Source organism: Sesamum indicum, linkage group LG4 (genome assembly GCF_026168435.1).
Source record: "Sesamum indicum cultivar Baizhima isolate 11 linkage group LG4, ASM2616843v1, whole genome shotgun sequence".
Classification (NCBI taxonomy): Eukaryota; Viridiplantae; Streptophyta; class Magnoliopsida; order Lamiales; family Pedaliaceae; genus Sesamum; species Sesamum indicum.
Window position 1 is genome coordinate 2,700,682 of NC_142660.1, and position 24,420 is coordinate 2,725,101.

Below are 24,420 nucleotides of genomic sequence, written 5' to 3' on the forward strand. Positions count from 1 at the left end.
ACGAGATCAGGTTTCTTAATTAGCTCGTACATAACTTTTTGGGATTAATTTTTTTAAGTGGGCCTGACACGTGGATTGATGGGCAACATCCAGCCTGATTAAGTGTTGTACCCGCCAGACTTCTTTCTTTATGGACCCAAAACACTACTTTCAAATCCGACCCGGGACCTACCCGCCCGTCAAAACAGAAGTTGCAGCCCAAGATTGCGTTACCAACTTCGTGATGTCTGATTCAGGTGAATTAACACGTGGCGGTTAATCATTGGGTGTGCAAAGTTACCCAAGAACATTCCACAACCGTCGATAAGTTAATTTCCTAGTCCATCTGTACTTTGTGCAATGATTAAGTTATCTTAGGAATCAACTTTCTGTTAATATCCCAACAACCCCTCCAACCTTAATTAGCTAGGAATATATACATATATATATATATAACATACATGAATTACTTTTATTCATGATCATCATCATCATATAAGAATCCAATCACACAATTCTTCTTCTTCTTCTTTTCTGTTTTTGCTTTATCTCCTCTTCTTACAATCTGAAGGAATCAATAATGGTGAATAAGAACGTCAAGGATTCGAGGAACATGGGAAGGGCAACAACCTCGACGATCTTGAGAAGTCCAAGTAATTCCAAGATAACAAAACGGAGCATGCATGCAACCAACAGTAGCATGATGGACAATATCCCTAGAGAATTACTGATTGAAATATTATGTCGACTTGCGCATACTTCATTTACGGACATCCATAATGCCAAGTTGAGGTATGTATATATTCTTTTCTACTGTTGAAACATGAATGAATATTCTTGCATGCAAGATCTTAATGCCTTTTCTTGATTAATATAGTAATTTGAATACTGTAATCTGATCTCAGTTAGTTGAAGAAAACTAATAGTTATGTGTTTTTGGTGCATCTGAGTAGGATGAGTTGGTCTTCTTGCAGTACTACTTCTCTAGACATATTGCTTTTAATTAATTAGGGGTTCTTTATTTTCCAGCTGCAAAGATTTTCATGAAGCAGCGGAGGATCCATGTGTATATCAAAATATGTCCTTAGACAATTTCCCTTTGGTAGCATGGAAACCCTTAACTAAAAAGGAAGAAGCTTTCTTCACAAAATGCCAAGACTGTCAAAATCCAGAGATTCCGTATAGACAAGCAGTGGTAAGTAATGTGTATATTTTTTATATGAAAAGACTAATAGATACAAAGTCCATTTGAACAAACAAAAAAGACAAAATCCGACCCCTCAACTTTTCTTTACTTTGATGGTGTAATTTTCTTGACTCATTTCAGCTCGACTACTTCACTGGAAAAGGACCTAAATCAGCACTCGCCCACCTCCAAGGGGCCCTGAACGCAAATCACATCGGAGCTTTATACGTTACGTGCATCATCCTTCTCTTTAGTGGCGAGGATGAGTTGAAAGCATGTGGCATGAAGTTGATGGCCGGCATGAAGAAGTCCAAATATGTGAGGGGAAAACTGAAAGAGCATCGTGATAGACTGAAGAGCATGTTGAGGACAATGTGGGTGGAGAATCCAGCTTTGAGGCGCCGGCCGGTGTGTTGTACCAAACAAGATAACCACAGGAGGAGAAGTAGTTGGGAAGACATGGTTGATGATGCAGACGTGCACTGTGAAGGTTGTAGTGTAGATTCTGAGATTAAATTTCTCCTTGACAGTTTACCTCGATTGTAATGATCGCAACATTCAATTTCTTACTTTGTCTGAATTGTGTTTTGAACTATATTGTTGTAATTCGGCTGCCCATTTTTATCCAAACAAGAACAACACATAATCGGGCTCAATCAATGTAGTCAACGGGGAAATTCTAACTTGAATTCGACCTGTCAAACTCAAATTCATTATATGATAAATACATTGTATTTGTTGTATGATTAGTGTATAATTCAGAGAAAATAAATGAGCAATTATATAATAAACGTACGAACACCTCCTTTGTGATTGATTTTATTCGATAAAATTTGATTCGAACTAAAGTTTTTCTTAGTCAATATATGCATATACGAGTCCAGCCCATTTAACAAATAAAACCCAAAAGAGCTGTGGACGAGCTAATTACAAATGTGCTTATCTTCAAACCGGGAAGGAGGGGGGGGGGGGTGCTTTGGGATGTATTTTTGGTTAGATTAGTGGGAAATTTTTACGTACGAGGGGCTGAAATACTACAAATTATGTCGAATATAATTTCATGTTAAATTAATAACTTAAATGCTAATCCCGTTATAAATTATTAATTTATAATGAAATATCAGTGTTGTAAATTCAAAGTTTAGATCGTTTATGTATATGTTACGTACATATTTAATGTATGTTCATATATATACTGAACTTCAATACCTCTTCAAAATGAAATTTTGACACACCATAAAAGAATCAGAAATATCGATTTATTAATTAAAAAAAACAGCGATTGATAAAAGAATTAAATAACTGAAATATAAAAATAAAAACTACTACAATTCACTGCAAATATAGTCTATAATTACTATTATATGATTAAATTGAACTAATAAATAGTAAGTCCATATTTTTTTTAGGCAATAATTGATTAATGGTCAAACATCGAAATCGGATAAATTAGGATTGCATGACAAAAATATACAATTCAAAAGCTTAATGTTCAAATTCAGATATGCTTATACTTCTCTCTCAGGATATGGTGTGTGTAAAATTCAAGAATTTAACAGAATTTAGAAGGTATTGCAATCAAAGACTTCTGCCATTTTGTCTTTGCCAAATCTTTAATTAACTCTCTTCTAAAAAAAAGTACCAATAAAATGAAGGGTTTAATACAATTTACTTTTATGTAATATTGAAAACAAGTAAATTTCCATATAAAAAAATAATAGCAATTTACTTCATGTGTTTTTTAAAATAAAACAATTTATCACCTGCTAAAGAGATAAATTACATCATTTTGTAAAACACGGAGAGGTAAATTGCTACATATTTAAAATACAAAAAAATAAATTATCAATTCTTTTTATAGGGGGTAATTTGCTCATTGGCAATATTATAAGCGGTTGATTGCATTCTTTTCCTAAAATGAATGAATTCCGGGGGTATTATTATCTGCATCTCATGAATCTTATCCTTTACTAATTTTGCTTATTGATCTTTTCCGCAATCGCAACTAATTAGCATAATCAAAATCCTATCATAATGTTTGGATTTATTTTCTGAGTGTTTTGTTGTATATGGAGATAGAGAGAAAAACAAAGATAAATAGTATGTGTTAGAAATAGTATGTATGTTTGGATTTGTTTTTGGAGATAATTTAAAATAAGTATGGTATGTTTAATGTTATGTTTTGGGAAACAAAAATTACTATTCATTATCAAATCATTGTCAAATCATGTCTTTTTTATATATATTTATGTATATATATGTATGTATTTATGCTAAAACAGTTTAAAACACCTAGATAAGGTGTTTCTAAATGATGGCAAACATTGGGTATGTTTTGACTCGTCCCGAAAATAACTTGAAAATGAAAATAAACATAGTGTAAGAGTCTAGGTCTGCGAAAATAGTTATTTTTATTTGTTCTTTTTTTTTTCAAAAAGGATTAAAGATGGTTCGCTAATTAACCCAAACCCGAACTGTGAAAATATCTTTTGCCCACACCATAATATATGCACAATCATAAGATTTCTGGACGAATTAAATGCCACACATTCAGTATATTTAAATCGTGGAATGAAACAAAATTTGGTAATAAAACCCAACGGGTGAATAGCAATGTACTCCTCTATGATATTAAAAATAAGTACATTACCCTTTTATAAAAAAAATATAGCAATTTATACTTCTGTATTTTTTAAAATGAAGCAATTTACGTAAATTGCTTTATTTTCAAAATCATAAGAGGGTAAATTGTTGTATTTTAAAAAATATAGATAAATCTCTATTTATTTTTTCATAAGGGAGTAATTTGCTCATTTGCAATATCACAAGAGAGTTGCTTGCATTTTTCCCAAAAACCAACCATCGATCCCTTGAGGTCATCATTAGTTATAGACAGTTGATGCATTACAAAAAAACGTTCCTAACTATCCGAACACATCAAATTACATCAATGTACCAAACACCCTAAAATTTGCAAAGCAATCCCAACCATATATATTGGTTACAACGTGCATATTGGAGTAGTTGCCCAAGTAGAACAGTATCGTTGGTGTCTACTCCAATACAAAGACCATTTACATCGTTAGTCAGCACATCGTTCGACGAACTCCACAACTGTCCGCACAATGCCCGCACACGCTAGAGCCTTTGCCTGCCTTATTGGCAATTTTGATGCTGCACCATGCCACATCGTTAGACTGAGCATGACTGCTGCAACAACCCTTGTGAACTAGCCTATGGTCACCGGGGTTTCAACATCTAGTAATTTTTTGCCCGTTGTGCATCCTAGTTTTGCCTAAAACTAGTCAGCCTTTCATTCGATCTCACAAGTAGTTCGTATTTGATATAGTGTTGAATTGCATTCAGCAAGCTAAAAAAAAAACCATATGCACAAATTAGCAACAAACGTAACTAATGCACAATCGTTTACAGGTAATTAACCCAATCTTGCATTAATCATCAAGCAAGAATACAAGGAACGCCTAGACTTGCACACGCAACTCACTGTGCAATTTTGATGCCGCAACAATACAAAAACGTGCAGTGAACGACCATCAACTGTTGGGCCACTCAGAATAAACTAACTAAGCATACAATTGGCACCAAGTGGATGACGATTGTCAAGGTTATGGACAATGCCAATCGTCTCCTACAATTCTATTCATGCTCTCCATAACTGCTTGAAAGTGCTCAGCAACCGCCCATCTCAACTGCCAAGCATAACTATTAACGTTGGTCAGCCCTGTGTGTCGCACGCCTCGTGATGCCTGCCCACGCGACATCAAACCAGTTAGGGGGAGGGGGAGAAGATCATAGTACAAGATCTTATGGTTCATTTTGAGTTGTTAACATCCCTTATCATTTCATGGGAATGTGTGGCGAAACCAATCCAATCTTACCACTTTTACCATTATCATAAATCTCAACCATGTTAGTTATCAACAAAAAAAAAAAAAAAAGAAAAAAAACTTTCAAAATGCGAAATTATAATTTCTAGATACTTTGAAATTACACTTACACCCCTTTTAAAAATTCATTGTTTACACATACCCCTTTTGTTAGGATTTGGATGAAAAACACCGACGTTAGCTAAAAAATTTGCATAAATTTCAAATTTTACCACACATTTAATATTTTTATGTAATAATTTTGTGCTTACGAGAAAAAAAATATAGTGATGTTAACCTCACTCCATATATATAGGAACACACCACCCCCTGTAATATCAGAAATGAACATATTACCTCCCTCTGTTTTTCTAAATGAAGCAAATTAAAAAACACAAGCCCAACGTATCAAAGGTAATGAATAGTATGTACAAAGACCTGATTGGGGAGACGATAGAGGTACATGTTGATGACATGTTGGTAAAGAGCTCGGACCAATTCCAACACCTAATGAATCTAGACAAATCCTTTAGGATGAGGAAGTACGGGATGAAGTTGAATCTGGCTAAAGGTACTTTTAAAGTCCGCAGTGGCAAGTTACTGGGATATCTTGTCATAGAAGAGGGATTGAAGAAGACCTAAAGAAGATTGAGGCTATATTGTAGATGCCCACACCTAGGTCTGTGAAAGACATCCAACGGCTTGTAGGGCGAATGTCATCCCTTAGTAGATTCATCTCCAAAGCTGCTTATAAGTGTTTGTCATTCTTTAAAATTCTATGAAATATGAAAGCTATTGAATGACTTGTTGAGTGTGAGAAAGCTTTTAATGATTTGAAGAACTACTTCTCTTCCCCTCTTTACTAGCAAATCTTATAGATGGAGAACCTTTATATCTGTACTGGCCATATTTGAATTCGTTTTAAACTCAGTATTAATAAGAGTTTTGGATCGGGATTAGTGACTAGTTTATTATGCGAGTTGTATGCTACAAGGCATTGAGAAGAATTACTTGGTAATTGAAAAACATGCATTCGTAAGATAGTCACTACGAGGAAGTTGAGACCTTATTTCTGGTCTCATGTTATAAATATATTAACTAACCAACCCTTAAAGCTAGTATTATACAAACTTGATGCTTCTCGAAGGTCAATCAAGGGTCAAGTTATAACGCCCCAAAAATTATAATATATAATTGGGAGACTAATTGGTAATTATTAAAAATTTAAATTTAATTAATAAATAAATTATAGATTGAATTTGGGATATAATAGAACTTGAAGAAATTAAATTGGAGTTCGTTATAATATTTTGGGACAATTTATATTAATTAAGAAAATTAGGAAGGACGTAATGGGTATTTTGAGAAAATTCTAATTAAATAACAAAATATATAATAATATATATATGTACATAATATATATATATATATATATATATTAGAAAGTAATATATACAGATATATATATTAGTAAATAATATATCTACATATATATACAAAAGAAAAAGAAAAAAAGAAAGGATAAAAGATTTTGAGGGTGGGCCCACTACCCACCGCCCCACCTCTACTTATATATATATGTGTGTTCAATCACACCAACACAATCACAAATCTTAAAAAAATTGCAATTTTATTTTCTGTTTCAGTGGTTACGCGAGGTAAGATTTCTACTTTAATTTTTATTAATTTATATAATTATATTATTTAATTAGTTCGTTTATTAAATGTTGATTATACTAAGCGATGTACTATTTAATCGGAATATTTTATGGGTTTGGCTATTTAAAATAGTGTCTAAATTAAATATAGAATCGGATATAAAAATAATGTCGTTGGTTAATTAGATTATTAAATTCGTTAGATTTGAATATTGCTATAGCAATTTATATCATTCCATCGGAATTGCTAATTAAATACGCAATTCTACGTGTTGTTATTTAATTAAATTATATAATAGGGAGAAATTGATAAGAAATCCGTAGAAAAATTCCGAAAATTATATTTAATAAATGGTATGTTAATAAAGAGGAAAAACGAAGATTTGTATTTCGATAGAAGTGGAATATTAAAGAATTAGTAGAAATTGTACGAATAATATTTAATATTGTATTTAAAAGAAATTATGATATTCTCGATATATTAATTGTATGTGGTATAACTCACTATAGGACACGGGGGTGAGGTGAAAGGACTGACAATTAGCGATTGAGTAGAAAGAAACGTTGTGAGGTTGAGGTAAGTAAAATAATTGGTATTATCTATATATGTTCTCTTTATTTGTGGTATTACTATTATATGACTTTGTGGTTCATGCTGATATTGTTTTATCTGAAAATATATGCGTGGTGAATGATTTGATTTGATTGACGATACTGTGTACGTGGAATGTGAAAACACGTTGAAATATCATGTTTGTTGTGGATGTCTGAAAATGAGAATGTAATGATATATTGTTTTACGTTACTAGTTGCTTACAAGAATGGTGATATGTGGAAATGAGGGAGTGGTGGAAATTGAATATAATTGTGGCGTGAATACCCCTTGATGTGTTGAAAAGCTCTATAAGGCGAAATGAAATGAAAAGAGCTTTGATGCGATATGAGAAAGAAATGAAATGAAAAGAGCTTTGATGCGATATGAAAAAGATGTGATGTGAAAAGAGCTATGATGCGAAATAAAAGAGCTATGATGCGAATTGAAAGAGCTATGATGCGAAATAAAAGAGCTATGATGCGAATTGAAAGAGCTATGATGCGAAATGAGATTGATGAGCCGGCTGTCAAGGGGATTCACTTAAATTTATATAACGGTGAGATTGAGTTGACGGGAAAAACACGATATCACCTTCTGGTAAGCAAACTAGGAAAAAGAAAGTTTAATTGATTATTTTATTGTGAGATAGCTATGTGGTGTACTGTTGGAGTTAAATTGACTGTAATCCATGCATGTTGCCTACTTGTCCTGTTTGGACTGTGTTTGATGTACATATATAGATAGGGTCGATTATTTACTTATTGAGTGGCAGGATCATCCATCTGTTGATATTTTCTTTCAGGAGTAGACTTTGAGGTGTTTGACTGTTGAAGATTAGATCTATGCACTATACTCAGGCAGGTCGGGCCAGTATGTTGTTTTCTCCTCTTGTCAGCTAGAGTACAAATCTTATTTTGTTTGTATAAAGAGAACATAGGCGTAGCGATCAACTGTGGTGGATCACCTATGGTGTTTGATTTGTATATAAGTGATGTTGTGGGTTGACTATGTCGTTATGACGTTGTAATTATGTATGCATATTGATTAGATGATTATATGCATTTATATATATAAACACAGGGATTACTATAAGTATGACGTTTAGGGTAGATAGAGCCCTTGTAGCGAAGGGGGTGCTACATAGTGCTTGCAGATTTTGTAGTAGAGATGAATAACCAACGTGAAGAAGTCAACCAGGGAAAATGGTTCCTTCAAGTTTATGTTTCCTCGAGCTAACCCCAAGGGGGAGAACGTATCATTTTAAGAAATCAAGGTATCAAAATCGAGGTGGCTTTGAACCTAACGTTTAGAGTAACTAACAATGAAGTAAAGTATGAAACACTTATAGCAGGAATGAGATTAGCTTCTTAGTTGCGCGCAAAACACATGATCTTTACACAGATTCCCAATTGGTGATACAATTAACAGAACTTATGAGGCAAAAGAAGTAAACGTGGTCAGATACCTTCTAAAGGTATGAGAACTTTAACACTATTTTGTGAATTTTGAGTTATATCAAGTTCCGAAAGAAGACAACGAGAGGGCGGATGCACTGTCAAAGTTTGCAAGTGCATCTTACGGGATAAAATCTAGAAAAATCACCTAGCTAATCTCAGAAAAATCAAAAGTAAAAAGGTCGACAAAGACCCTTAACTAGAAAGGGCGAGCAGAGACCTTCAAGAGTAAGACCCCCAGGCCAAAAAATTAGAAGAGGTTTACATTACTGAATGTTCGCGCCACCTCGGACGATTGGAAAACATCAATGACCAAATTTCTCCAAGGGGAAAGATCAGATGATAAAGATTATAATTGATGGATGAGAATACGATCATCGAGATTCATGATACAAGAGAGAGAGTTGTATAAGAAACCACACTTTGGAATCCTGGTGAAATGTGTAAATATGGATGAAGCTATTTATGTGATGCGACAGATACATGAGGGTAGTTGTGGAATCCATTTGAGTGGAAGAGCATTGGCTTAGAAGATATTGAGGTAAGGATACTTCTAGCCAATGCTATCCAAAGATGCTCTGGAGTAGGAGTGCCAGACGAGTCTTTGCGAACCGATTCGATTTTGAGCTCGACTCAAACTCACCGAAAAAGGTCGAGCTTGACTCAAGCTTGATTCGTTTACACCCCTACCCTGGAGTTCTAAAAAAAGAGCAAAAGTTGCCAGTTCCACGCTAACATACCCCATACACCTTCGACAAACCTGATAAGTATTCCAGTGAATTATCCTTTCGATTAGTAGGGAATTGATATCTAAGAACCTTTTTCCCCCAGCAATTGGCAAAGAAAGTTTGTCATTGTAGCAGTTGAGCATTTCACCAAATGGATGAAATGATGAAATTCTTAAGGAAAAATATATTCTACCGATTTAGAATACTGAGGATCCTAATATCAGATAATGAGACACAATTTCAAGGGAAGAAAGTGCAAAACTGGTATTCAGAATTTTTCCTCCATGGCCAACCCACAAACCAATGGACAAGTCAAGGCTGTAAATTGAATCATATTGCAACATCTAAAAACTCGTCCGGAAGGTCTAAAGGAAATTGACCTAAGGAGTTACCAGGTTTACTATGGGCGTATCGCTCCATGCTAGGAAATGCCATTGGCTGTTTTGCATGGTATATGGATTAGAGGCTATGATCCCTGCAGATACTGGAACTGAAACAACGAGAGTTAAAATGTATGAAGAGCAGTGGGAACTAGATCTAATTCTGCTTCCCGAGAAGCACGACTTAACATATGCAAAGATCCTCAGATATAAGAAACAAATGAAAAAAAATGTACAACAAAAAAGTGAAGCCTAGGACTTCTAGGTAGGGGACATAGTGCTAAAGAAACTTGAAGCTTCCAAGCATATCGAAAAATTGGACCCAAACTAGGAGGGGCCCTTCAAGGTGCTATAACTGGCTAAGAACGGAGCTTACTGCTCCAAGATATGCCAGGGAAAGAACGAAAGTCCGAAGGTTTACGCATGAATGTAGCACTATGAAAGGTGTATGCTGAGTCGAGCAATGAAGAATTTTTTTTAAGGAATGTGCTCGAATTAAAGCCAAAGATCTGAAAAAGACCTCCAATCTTAAATGTCGGAAAAAAAACAATGTCTAAGAAAGACAAAGGTCTGGAAAAGACCTTCAATCTTAAAAAAAATGATGTTTGAAAAAGACGATGTTTGGGAAAAACAAAGGTCTCAAAAGAACCCCAATCCTAAATGTTTGGAAAAAAACGATGTTTGAGAGACAAAGGTCGAAAATAGACCTCCCATCTCATTCGTTCGAAAAAGACAAAGGTTTGGAAAAGACTTCAAATTCTCATTTGTCCGAAGAAGACAAAGGTTTGAAAAAAACTGCTAATTCAAATTATCAAGGCAAGGTTAAAGGTCTAGTGACCACCAATACATTCGTTATACAGAAGAAAAGATGAAAGCAGGGAAAGGTATTCCAAAAAACATTCCTACTTAAAATATTTTATGATTGAACAAGTAAACTATGAAGGAAAACTTCAGTAGGAATATCCAAGTTGGCTACACCACCAATAGAAACAACTTGGGAAGCATTCAAAACATTACAGATTCGTATCCAAAATGTTTTTAGGGCACACACGCCCACCAAATATAAGTAGAAATTTATTAACGGAAGGGAGAACATCACTCCCAACACCTTTGCTTGGCAAAGAGCTTGGACCTACAACATCTTCAAGAGCAGCAATTAGAGAGGCTAAAGGGGTCTCAAGTACTGTAGCAAACTTTCCCCAGCCTGTAGCTCAACTCCTTTGACTTGAATCTCAGCTTCTGTTAGGGTGAATGTACATCATCTTAGATGAGACCTTCTGGCGGGCAAGGAGGATCAGGAGCAATGTTACTGACTTTCTCAACAACAGATGGAGCCTTCAAAGTCATGAGCAGATTCAATTAAGATCTAAGCAGCCGCCTTAATGTCCTCGTCTATGAGTTCAAGTTGAGAACCGGGCAATAAAGCATACAACTCATCATCTAATGGAACTTCAACATTACCGAGATCCTGATGGTAGAAATTGTATTTCTCATCTTTCATAGGGTCTAGGAATCCCACATTGAAGTTCTCTTTGAAGTCATTTAAGAATTGGACTTGAGCGATGCCCTTGTCCCACATTTCAGCAACACCTCGAAAACTTTGGCATGAGCAATCGAACAAAAAAATAGAAACTTCATAAAGGTTCTTGCCCTTTGAATTCTATTTGGGCAACAATTTTCTTATAATCCTCGTTGTTGTGGAACTGCACCCCCTATTCACTATATTTAATTTTCACTATGTCATCATGTCCTTAATTACAACTCATTCTATAAATAACCTCTTTTCAATCCGTAAAATAAGTTCTATTTAATCAATATAATATATAAATATCACAAGAGATAATAGATATCACAAAAAGTTTATATTTACCTTCACCAGATGTCTTCATATATATAACCTCAAAGGGAAAATACTGTAATACCTAACAGTACAAAATTTTAAATGCAAACCCAACAAAATACTAGAATATTTAACAACCAAACAGCAAAAAATCCAAGCTTCAGATGTCACGGCTAAATCCACCTAATAAGAACAATGGCACGGCTCTAAGTCTAATGTGGCTAGTCAGTGTGACTTGTCTCCTAAAAAGTACGTGGTATTGAATGAGTTGCCTACTCAGTAAGTATAGCTAATTAGTCTATATATATACGTATAGGCAGCATGTCACGTACAATGCAATCACATCAACTAACAAATATTCGTCGTATAGCAGCAATAGATGTAAGAAATAATACATACTCACAACTATAAATCAGTCCATGATATAATATTTGACGTTATCGTTAATTATTTAAGGGCCCCTACTTACTCTGATTGGAGTACATCAGTCAATGATTTTGCCGGCCATCATTATCTCAGTCAATGTCATATCATATCCAACACAGGATACCCGTTGTATGTGATATTCCACACTCTCTGTCTTAGTGTGTAGTAATATCATCACAGGACATCACAACAAATATGACATCCGCACACCACTTCAGTATGTAGCTAACAACACAGGATATTCCTACTACTCAGAATACCCTGGTATCCTACGCGTCATGGTACCTAGCTTTATTTATTTATTTTTTATATCCCATCATCAGTCACATTATCGCAAACCATTGACTATGTTTCTAACTAGCTAAGAATCATCTTTTATTTCAATCCAGAACAATACTACCCTAACTTTATCATTCAATTCTCATTATTTACTCATTAATAACGTTTCCGTCCGATTTCATTCATCAATCACCTATACAACCATATAACCATACCTCTCATGTACACACATTACAATCACATAGTAACAATTCCCATTGATATTAAGGTAATTCAACAAATTGTCCACAACTAAATATATAAACAACCAATATATTAAAAATCCACATATATAAATATAAATCCAAGTTCAAGATCAAATCTAAGAAACCAATATATATAATATATATACAATACTACACATATAAATATATGTATATATATAAATTCAATTAGCTATACTTACCTCAAATCTCAAAATATTTTTGTTAACAAAAGGAACTGTTCAAGCCTCTATTTTGTCATCACATCCTATAATAGAATATTATACATATAATCAATATACATAGAGTTCATAAATTCTAAATAAAATATTATACAATGATGTATGGGTAGGTGAGGCAGTGGGTGGCATGATGTTGCTCACCCCTCTTTTTTTTATTTAATTTTTTTTATAATTACCATTACATCCTACTTAATTTCTTAATTAATATAATTTGCTCTCAAATATTATAACGAACATCAATTTAATACGTCCAAGTTTTATTATATCCTATTTTCAATCTATAATTTATTTATAAATTAAATTTAATTTTTTTAATAATTATCAATTAGTCTTTGAATTATATGAAAAATCCTACGAACGTCACAGGAACTCTCTTTACCATGGGCCATTCCCTGCAAGTGAAAAACCTCGCAATCTCGCTAGTGAGTATTAAGGAGACTAGTATACCGAAGTCGTAACTAAATCAATTTCGCTTGAGCCTCCTACTTAACATCAATCAGAAGTTTTATCTGGCTCTCCCAGTCCTGCTTGATTCGGGCCACAGATTCCCTATAGCTCTAGTCTTCGGCAAGCAACAATTTGTATTTTCTTGTAGTTCCTGAACCCTGGTAGCGGTAGCCTTGGTTTTCTTCACAATTCCAGCAACTTGATCATGAAAATTTGCAGCTTGAAGGGAAAGCCCGTGGACAATTTGATTCACCTATATACGATAAAATAAAGATTAGAGTGTTAACAACGTTTGAGTGAGGTGGAAAACAAGAATTAATTTACTTCATTTGTTAGAATGCTTTGCAGCATGAGATTCCATTTGAGGGACAGAGCTCATGAAAGTTTCATCTGGTCCAGAGGCAAGAGAGTCCCACGGTATCGAAAGACACCCCACCAATTACAGGACTCAAAATCGAGGAATTCTCTCGGACATTCCCTCAAGGCGGAGAATCGCCCCATGATTCTCAAGCTTAAGGAGAAGCTTCCGCATTACCAGCCAAGTGGCCCTCCATCAAGCAACTTTTCTTGGTCTATCAATTGCTTCTTCACGGACATATACTTATCTACTAGAACTGAAATGAAACTCTCTTCCAACTCAGCAATGGTCAAGAGATCAAGGTGAGAGTCAACATTACCCTTACCATTGGTAACACCATCTTTTGAACATTAGCTCCCGTTCTTACCTTGAGCATGAGGTTTGGGCTCAGAAATGGAAACCCCCTTTTTGGAAAGCACATGCAGAGGGACATGATCGACTTGATTACTGTCTATCTAACTTGGTTGTTTATCTATTTTGTGGAGAAAATCACGTTTAGCAAATTGTTGCTAGAGAGCCATCAGGGCAGTCTAAGAGGTCGTCCAATAACATCTCTTTCCTCCTGGGTGGCCGAAAGGACCCCAACTTGTAGTGACTTTGGGAGAAACACCCAGACTCCACCCCTTCAAGGTTCCTCGAAGAGGGCTAACGGCAATTCCTCTAACCAACTACACTCCGGTGTCCCTTTGTAGGTGGTGACGCACTCTACTGCTATCCATCCTCTTCCTCCACCCCCGTCTAGAAATCATCCAGACCTATCAACTTTCTCTTTCGTTGAGGAGTAGTAGTGGTAGTAGGTAGACCTCAGTTATTACCCTAGAATTAATCTCGATAGAGACCAACAAAATCTCTAGATCACCTTTAGGCGTCGATGTTTGACTAGGAACAATAGCAGTACTTCCTAGCCCACTACTGAACCCTTGGGAAGTGGAAAGGGAGTTTCGAGATGGAGCAAAGGTACTAGTAGGGACCGGTAGCGAGAGTGATGAAGAGGAAACGCCCTAGAAAGTTCCCTATCCTCACCGTTAGGGAAGTCATGACAGTGTGCGCTGAAATAACATGAAAGATCAAGAAATATATTATTAGACATGAAGAAGATCATAGTTAGAGAAATTAGTAATGTACAAAAGTAAGAAGAATCTAGATCAAAAGATGCAGGAGACAAGCTAGCTAGTGAAAAAATCTCTTCCGTCATGAACGTATCATAATCATACTTATGTCGAAGGAGTACAACTTTAACGAAATCATCATTCTAAGTGGTGGGACCTAATGGTTCAAAGGAAAGCTTCTCTAGGAACCACTTGGTGGGGCTATTCCAAGGACAATGAGAGGAAGAGAAACAAAGAAAAAATGCTCCTTCTAATTAGTATATGAGGTTTTATTATGGGTCAACAGCTTACAACCCCTCTTACTAGTGAGATAAAACAGACCATTTTCCCCAATATTGAAGTTCAATTGATGGAGGGCGCAAAACTTATTAAAATTAGTTTTGATGTGAAGGTGGGTTATCAAAATTATGAAAACAGAAATAGTCCCAAAAGAACTAGGAGTTAATGGGAGATGCAAAAACCCAGGTTCCTAAGGATTTCTTCAACCAAGGGTTGTAAAGGTAGTCTCAATCCTGCTTCATAGTTGGCAACGAAGAGAGTGAATGGAAGGGAGGAAGATGAATTCTACTATCTGCACGAAGGAAGCACGAGTTCATAATCGTTCGGAATAAAAAACTTAGACCAAAGGGTTTCGAGGTCACTGACAGTTAGCATTGAGGAGACACTTAGACAAGGACATTCTAGATCTAAAGCTGCTTGATGAAACAAATCCTGTTCTTGTGCCTCATACTAAGAGGCTCAAAAGTCCCACCTACAAAGCCCTAGAGTATTATCGGCATGAGGAGAAAAAGAAGATGTACATTTGCTTTCTGAGCTTATCCCTACAGACTTATGGCTAAGAGTTCTTTCGCTAGAATCACCCAAAAGATCCATTAGAGAACGAAAATGCTGTAAAATCAATAGAATAGATAGAAAATTCACTGACCTGAAGGATAAAGGAAGCAAAGATATTTTAACAAGAACAGAACTCTACAACAAGGGAAGTTAACAGGGAGACGAAGAGTTATTTCTCGGATACGGTTTTGTATTTAACCTAAGAGCCGAGCGCCAAAATCTAAAAAAACACATCATGTCCTATTGGACGCGTCCCTGCAAAGGAGACTAATAGCTGACATTTGAACGAACGCAATCAGTTGATCTACTGCACTACTTTACAAGTGTTATTTTATTTGAAATTTGACATTTTTTATAACATGAAGAGGAAAACCCTCTCTGGAATCATCAAGTGTGAAATTGCAGTGAACCTCTGGATGATCATATTACAAATAAAGGCTTGAAAGGTCTTACTGTTTCCACTTATCTAGTTTTACTGCATATAAGTGGGGGGGCTTCTGATGTGGGGGTCTTTTTAATACCCCGCTAGAAACCTTCATTTACTATGGTAAACCTTCAGACAACAATGGCTTAGCCACGGGTATTGGAAAAAGTAAGGGCAAAGCAGTTAGAATCTTGATAAACTAAGATGACCTAGATGACCAAGCTTCGATAAATGAATCTTAGGACCTTAGTACAGAGTATACAAAATGCTAGTCTCGTATAGATAGTGTTGTGACCACTTTTAACAGTATGGTAGATGTGTCCCCTTAGATTACTTCCTATCATTATCTTGAGGATATATACAACCCACTGCACACCATTTGATAATCCCAATAATCAAGGGTGTAAGTGAAATCGTACAATCCAATTGGCATCTATATATGGGCTCTCCATCATCAAGTACAACTTTTGTTACTCTAACTCTTAAGCTCTTTCTTTGAGCGTCCATGAACCTTCACTAAGTTGAGCATCAAAGAGCCATCGTAGGAACCCATTTCAGCTTGGATCTAACCCTGTGTTCTTTTCTAGACTTCTACTCATTTTGTAGAGGATATTTAAGGAATTTGGAGTAGTGAAGACCTTAAATATTTAAAACATACCATCTAGATACCTTGCGGTAACTTTTGGGTACAATACATATGTAGAAAGCATAAAGCATATTGCATTTTCTTTATTCTATTTGAGTGGTGGTGTGAAGTGAATAGGTTAATTTAATAATAGGGATATTTTACAATCAGTATTCAATTCTTTTCTGCCAATAGCTTCAAAAAAATTATCCTTTCATAAGTTATAGGGTAAATTACAAAAAACACTCTTGAATTTTTGCATAATTATAATATCCCCTTGCTATTTGAAAAATTACTAAATACCTTCTTGGTTTTAACGGTTGTCCAACAACTAATTCATTTCGTTAGATATTCATTCAGATGAGTACTGAAATTCAGTTGCACTACAAGGACTAAAGGACTTTAATAAAATTTCTAAAAATTTCTAAGCTCATCGAGTGACCAACCAATAAAATAGAGGTTAATACTCAAATGCTTAAGTCAATAATGGATTTACTAAAGAAATTAAAGAAAAACTTGAATAAAAAAGACAATGATGGTTGAAAATAATTTTGAGAGTGTTGAAAATCATGTGGAGTGCATAAAGTATGCTCAAAATAGTCTAGAAAGTAGAGAGTGTGATAGCTTGTGTTCCCAAAATAACTACAGAATGCCGCAATTTATAAGCATTCATGGAATAAATCTGGAAGGCAGTTGGGCTGAATTCCATGTCATTGGATACCTGCACCTGTTAGCTACATGACAAAAAAGAATATTAGAATTTAGACTTATCTAGACCAACATATGACCATTTGATCAAGCCTTGGCCAGTCTGCCTGCAAATCCAGGGATGTAGTTACTTGTTGACTAAAGAATTAATTCCAGCTGAGTCTTTTGGAGTTAACCAGAGATTTTCTAATATATTGTGTCTTAAGCTGTCAGGCACCTGTATGATGTGTCCTCCCTGTTGTATGATAACTCAACTTGCTGGATTTGGCTCATTCTTTAGGCCTGCCAGGTTAGGAAAAGAAATAGTTTATGGGCTTTATACCTTGATCTTGGGCTAATAGGTCTTGATCTGTTGGTTTGCGTTAGTGGGTGCCCACTAACTTATTCTTGGGCTATGAAAAAAAAATATCTAAGGAGGTATCATCACTCCACTCCACTCTAGGAGTGCAGGACTCGGTATTAGAGTGTTGGAGTAAGAAGAAATTGTCCTGGAAAATAAAAGATTTTCCTATCCGCACTGGGTTGTTCAAGCTTTGTGTTGTTGTGTTGATGAGGAATAGAGTCCCATTGGGCTATAATAACCTCTTATACACATGCAAGAATTTAAGGGATCTTTGCAAATCTCAAAAGAAACAAAGAGATTAATTGATAATTATAGCGATAGGCGGGACATGGCAACATGATGAGGTGCGTAGAACCACGCGGCCTCTTGTTGGCAAATTGAGCAGGAGAGAGGAAAGGGCACCTAACTCCCGTAGGAGTGGGACGCCCTCACCTCTTGCCACATAAAAGCAACTTTATGCCATATGTTCTATTTTACTTCACTTCACATAAAAGGAACATATGCCATATCCTTTTTCATGCTTAAAAGAGTAAGACCTGTCCTATTTTACTTCACTTCCAGAGGGGGAGCTCCGTTTCTCCCAACCGAATCCTCTGTGAAAGTGTGTGAGCACCATTATTTCTTCATTTCATCTCCTGTGCCCTGAGGTTTCTTCCTGTGTGGATCTTGAACCCTCCTGAGCAACTTAAGTACTCTGGTGGGACTCGAACTGCTGCTTTCTTGGACTAGTTAGAATGCTTAAATATTTATCCTTTTAACCCCCTTAAGTTAGTTAGCCTGCCTGTATTCTTTCGGTCTGAGCCCCAAAGAGGTGGATATGGATTTGACTGTCAGTATATTTCTTCCTAGCCTTTTTTTCCATGTTGTTTTTCAGATAATTTAACTACATTTTAACAATTGTTTGGTACCTATTTTCCGGCAACAAAGATGTTTCAGAAGTTATTTCTAGATAGGCCTAAGAAGGGAAAAGGGGAGAAGACCTATGCTGCTGGTTTCTCTACTAAGAGAACCTTGCTAAGAAATCTACTTTTACTTCGGCAAGCTTTCCCTCCATAGAAGATCCTAAAGGCTGGCGTCCTGCTGATCTGTTGCCGATGCCCCCTAAAAAGGCTAATGAGTTCTCTGAATTTGTTGTAGTGCCTACTCTTCGTCCCACTAAGTGAGCTAAGACAGCTTATCTTGCTGAAGAGAGAGAGACTAAGAAGAAGATCCTTCTGGATTGTACCTTGTCAGAGGGTAAGTCCCTTCTACTAGAGGAGGGAGAATGGAGCGTAGGTGAACATTTCTTGAAGGAGTACACCCTCTAATGGACAGGACGTATATAGACAATTTAGCTCGATCGAAGGCTATTAACCTTTTGAAAAGTTGTGGATCGGCCCGGAAATACGGCGAAAGCATGAAAAATGGTAAATTAAAATGATAAAAGAAATAAAATCGTTGAAAGGGGCGTACCCTTTGATCATTCCTGGGTTTTGGTGCAAACAAAATGCATAAAATATAAAAGCAAAGAAATAAAAGAGAACAAAAAAATAACCATGGATTTTAACTGTTTAATCCTTTTTCTGTTCGGCTTCAAGCATGACTTCTCTCATTTTTTGGATTCATTCACTTAGAGGGTTCAAGTATAGAACCTCTCTACACCTGTTCCACACCATACAGTTGAATATGGATGTAACCCTCATACTAGAAAGGATTAGATTCAATGGAAGAAATCGAAATTGTTTTGCACTATCAATTAGCGTAAATGATTTCTTATTTTTCTCAACTTAAATGTACTTCAAGGAGAATTCAAAACCATGGAAAAAGATGAGGATTAAGAGTTTTGTGTGATAGTTTTTTTGTGTGCTCAAAGACCTAGTCTATTGAACTTCTACACAACTAACCTCCACAAACATGCACTATGTATTCATAATCAACCTATTTGGCCTAGTGGGACTCTTGCAAAGAACCCACTTGGCCACGCCTCTTTCTAAAAAAAGGTGCCCTAGACTTGGTCTTGTCCAAATCCGGCTAGGGTTTGAATATATAAATCGGGCTTAGTTTAATTTATCCATCAAATTAAAATCTATCCCAATAATAATTTATTGGTTTTATAATTTAGTCCAATTAAATAAAATACCCATTAGAAAGTCCATGTCAATATTTATTCCAATTAAATATACACGAGCCCTAAATATGCTAAATTAATAAACCCAATTCAAACCAACTAATTAATTTAAGCTCATTCTAGTAATTAATGAATTTAATTTATTAATTAGGCAAGCTCATTTACTAATTAATTAGTCCAACCAATACTTAGTACATAGCTTATTTTAAATTAGTCCAATTAACTTAAAAGACTAAGCCCCAAATTTAATTAATTCAATCAATTAAATTTTTGGGCCATCCATCCAATGAATTATCCCAAATAAATGATCCAATCATTTATTTTTTTTCAGAATTAATTTAATTCAATTAAATTTGTTTCTTCTAGAATTAATTCGAAATTAACTCCATCACTTTCACAATGATTTGCGTATAATTCTTTATGTTCACCCTCAACTAGACTTGAGCTTGTGACCAGCAAAAAAATAATTGTTTTCAATTATCTCTACCAAAAATGTCAGTTACCATGGGTGACCATATAACAATAGTCCATGGCACTAGATTAGGTGAATATTGGCGTGAACATTTAGGCTTCAAGTTTCATACGGTTATAGTCCTATCAACCATCGTCTCTCAGCCTTAGTTTAAGGCATGGAATTGTGCGTTGGTTCTCATTTTTTACTAGGCAACTATGCTTCATACTCAAAATGTATTTATTCTATTGATCCTTCTAGGAACCCATCCCTAATCGATCAATCGTTTTGGCCAAAGATTTTGAGAATTTAAACCATCTCAGAGCATATATGTTATCTCATTGTCACATATTTACAGGGGTCATATTCTTTCTTGAAATGTATTGTCCTTGCTACATACTCCAACTGCAACAAGACTTATAATGATCATATCTTATGATATACTCAGTTTTCGCCAGATCCGAGATACAATCTTTATATGCATAGAATGCCATGATTTTTCAAGTCCGGGGACTAATCCCGTATTATGAGAATTTGAAATTCTAATCACACTGATCAAGCCTTTAAGGCTTTCATATGACGGTTCCTACAAGTTAGTTTAGTTAATCGACTAACTTGCCAACCAACTCATTAAAATTCATAAATGACATACGTCTCCTGCCAATCAAACATGGTACTGTAATATTTAGCGCAAGTCTCTACAGGTTGTCCCGAGATCCTCTACTTGGAATGTTTCAGACTGACCCAAAAAAATTGACTTCTTAGTTGCCAACCTATGAGCAGCCCAACTCTACTGGCTACCAAATTTTTTGATACGTAGCAAAAGAGTGTTTTTACCACAAATTTTTCGTCATAGCAAAAAATCAAAACAAAAAACGAGGTTTTTGCTATGAAGATTTTTTGTTACTACAAGAATCATAGGGATATAAAAAATAAAGTCCATGAAACGACATGGTTTTGTATTTTTGGCTACTAATATTTGTTAATCGTAAGAAAAAAAATAGCTCCAAAATAAATTTTTTCCCTCTAATAATTTTAAGCCAAAAAAATTAATAAAAAATTAAAATACCTAAAATCTAGAATTAGACATTTCACTAAAACCCTAAGCTTATGTTTGGCTTCGTTTTTAGGCCATCTGAGAGATGGCCCAAAATCAATGTAATGTTTGGCCTTGAGTATTTTACCCGTTTTTATCTTATTTTTAGGTATTTTGTAATAGTAGTGGGGGACAAAACTGAAATTTCTGTGTCTTCATTTACAACTAATTTCTCTTTCCTCATCTCGCAGAAATCGCCTTTCCTCATCTCGCAGAAATCGCCTACTGCCTTCACCTCTGTTCATCTTCTTTCCAAATTCTTCTTCAGATCTAACACAATTCCAGGACCCAAGGGTTTAATTCTATACCGTTTGACTCCTCTCAACATGGCGAGTATTTTGATCCGATTGAATTTCAGTTTTTATCAACATCGCTTGAAGCAGGTAAAATCTCCTCCGCCATGATTTCAGCTTCGATTGAGCAATACTCGTATGTTTATACGAAATGGGTTCTACTTTTTTCTTTAAGGGAGCATACCAACCCTTTTATATTCAAGATTTCTTTTTTTATGATTTTTGTGTTTTCCTTTTTCATAGAATTTTGAATTAAAGATTAAAATTTTTTGTAGCGGCGAGAATCCTTCAGGTTGTTGGAGTGGAGAAAGTGTTCAAGCAGAAGTTCAAAATTGGTGACGATGAAAAGCTGTTGAAGGCTTCTCAGTGCTATTTATCGACAACAGCTGGATCGATAGCTGGAGTACTCTTCATTTCAAATAATAGAGTTGTCTTCTGCAGTGAGAGATGCATCAAACTCTCTTCTTCGACTGGAAAGCTACTCAAAGCACATTATAAGGTAAGTGAAATTACATAATCTTCTTGCATCAATTCCATGGAATTATAACCTTATTATGTATCCTATCGAAAGATGGAATCTGAAAATCTTAAACATTACCATATCTATGTGCAGGTGATCTAAGTTCCAAATCGACTACCATCAGACAACTCAAATGAATCAAGACCCCAAGAACTCCAAAGTCTTACCATCAAACTTACCCAACTCAAATGGTTCAAGGCACCCTCACTTGTTGTCCCCAGATGAAGTCTTAGAGAAGTTCCTATCACTCATAGATTCACACAAGGACAGGAACTCGGTTTCCCTTGTCTGCAAAGACTGGTACAACGCTTTTCTTATTTCAATATGTTGCCGCGAGAATAGGATGCTAATGTGCACTCCTCTGAATTTTTCTCAATTTTTATGGGATTTTTAGAATCAAAGTTGATTCAATTATTGATGGCTACTGTTTTGCCATCAATAATAGCTGCCATTGCATGTGGTGCTTTGTATCACTGCAGAAACTTTTCAGTCAATTTCTGTATACTTTGTACTCTTTTTGAGACATCTGTCGCTATTAAGTTACTTTTTCTGCACTAAGTCACTTAGATGCTGATATAATGAAAGAAATTACTATTTACCCGTGAAGTGTACTCTCCTTCTCTCTCTATATAATGTGTTACAACTCTTTATGCGATTTGCACTTTCGTTCTATATGTTGAGCTTATTCTGCCAAAAGTAAAGTATTGCATTGCAATTGTTTACACATTGTTGGTCGAGTACTCTCATCCATCTAACATTTGGCTTTACGATTTTCTTGTTATTAAGGTATGTATCTTAATTTCGCTCACTAATCGTGATCTTAAATGCTATATTCTTCAAATTTTTAAGATAAAAAATGCTTAGTTTGGTTTTGCTTCTTGTTGACGTTGCAAGGCATGATGAATTACTTCGACTTGTTTGTCATTGTGCTCTGTTTGGCTGGTTAATTTCTTGATGGGTTTCAATGTATTGTATTTCTCTTTCTTAAAAAAAAAAGTTTTTTTTATTCTGCTGAAAAAAATGTATGTTAAGTGCTTTTTTTATGTGCTTATATGTATATATATATATATGCATATAAGGAATTGAAGTTTGATTAGGGTATTTTGTTGTTCTAATAATGGTGTTCTAAGTTATTGTTTGCGAGTTGCACAGCTTTTTTAATGGATTGATTACTTGCTTTGTTTGTAATTTATAGTTTTTATTATCAAATCACATTTTTTATTATATATTTTATTGTATTTAATATATACATACTATGGGTACAAAAATAACATATAATTTAATGATTCTTTGCTTTCTGCGAAGGCAAAGGTGAATTAGAGGGTGTAGTTATAAGATTGTGAACATGAAGGTGACTTGTACACTAGAATTTTATGAATAAGGTGGGGTTGATTAGATTCTAAAATAGTGTAATTAATTAAGATTGGATTGAAGAAAAAATATTTTTGCTTATGCATTCATTCATGATAAAGGATAAGATGATGAGATTGCTTTTGTTTTTTGTGATGATGACAAGTGTTTAGGTATGGAGAATAATAGTGGGTGGATGCATATAATGAATGGGGTAGCAGGTAAAAAGTAATGTAAATGAAGGTATGAGAATAGTAGCATTTACTAGTTGTAAAGGTTAGAAACGGAATGCCGACGGGCGGGTCACATTTTTATTTTTGCATTCACAGTTAATATCGGTTTTGCTATAGGAACAGGGAGTTTTACTTAGTTGAGCTCTCATAATTACTTGAGATTCACTTAATGTGAGTGTATACGTTAATTAATAATCGTTTCTCCTTCTTTTGTTAAAACTAGAATTTGATGGAAATAAATTGACAAAAAGTCAAATCCTTTTTATAAGATGCAGCGAAAGATCAAGGTGGTATAATTTTAATTATCTTCTAATTACTAAATTATACATTAACAATAAATTATATTCGCAAATTAGTGGTTGATGAGAGTGTAAAATTGATTTTACACCCCCCTAAAATCATTATAAAGAGTGCTTTTGAAAGAACAATTGAAAGAATAAATAATTATTTTTTATCCACTTGATCTTTAGTGTGGTTTTATCAATACCAGAAAATTTTTTCAATTTCTTTAATATTTTATTTTTATGAACATATTTTTTTATATTAAATATTTTTATCATTTTATTTATTATCTAAAAACTAAATAAATTTAATTATTATTTTTAGAATGTAAGTTTAAAATAATT

General features: G+C 34.9%; 1 protein-coding gene and 1 long non-coding RNA gene across 2 annotated transcripts; both read left to right on the forward strand.

The window, feature by feature from the left end:
- Positions 1-559: 559 nt before the first annotated feature.
- LOC110011885 (uncharacterized) lies at positions 560-1,711 on the forward strand. The gene is made up of 3 exons (XM_020693469.2): positions 560-771; positions 1,009-1,174; positions 1,307-1,711. Exons 1-3 carry the CDS (start codon positions 560-562, stop codon positions 1,709-1,711), a joined length of 783 nt encoding a protein of 260 aa, XP_020549128.1.
- Positions 1,712-6,654: 4,943 nt separating this feature from the next.
- LOC148788245 (uncharacterized) lies at positions 6,655-8,397 on the forward strand. The gene is made up of 3 exons (XR_016065316.1): positions 6,655-6,710; positions 7,221-7,287; positions 8,108-8,397. It is a non-coding gene; the product is annotated as an uncharacterized LOC148788245 (long non-coding RNA).
- The last annotated feature ends 16,023 nt before the right edge of the window (positions 8,398-24,420 follow it).

Coding starts and splice junctions, on each gene's coding strand:
- LOC110011885 (XM_020693469.2), top strand. CDS start 560: ATGGTGAATAAGAACGTCAAGGATTCGAGGAACATGGGAAGGGCAACA. Junction 772..1,008: donor ATCCATAATGCCAAGTTGAG/GTATGTATATAT, acceptor TTTATTTTCCAG/CTGCAAAGATTTTCATGAAG. Junction 1,175..1,306: donor TTCCGTATAGACAAGCAGTG/GTAAGTAATGTG, acceptor GACTCATTTCAG/CTCGACTACTTCACTGGAAA.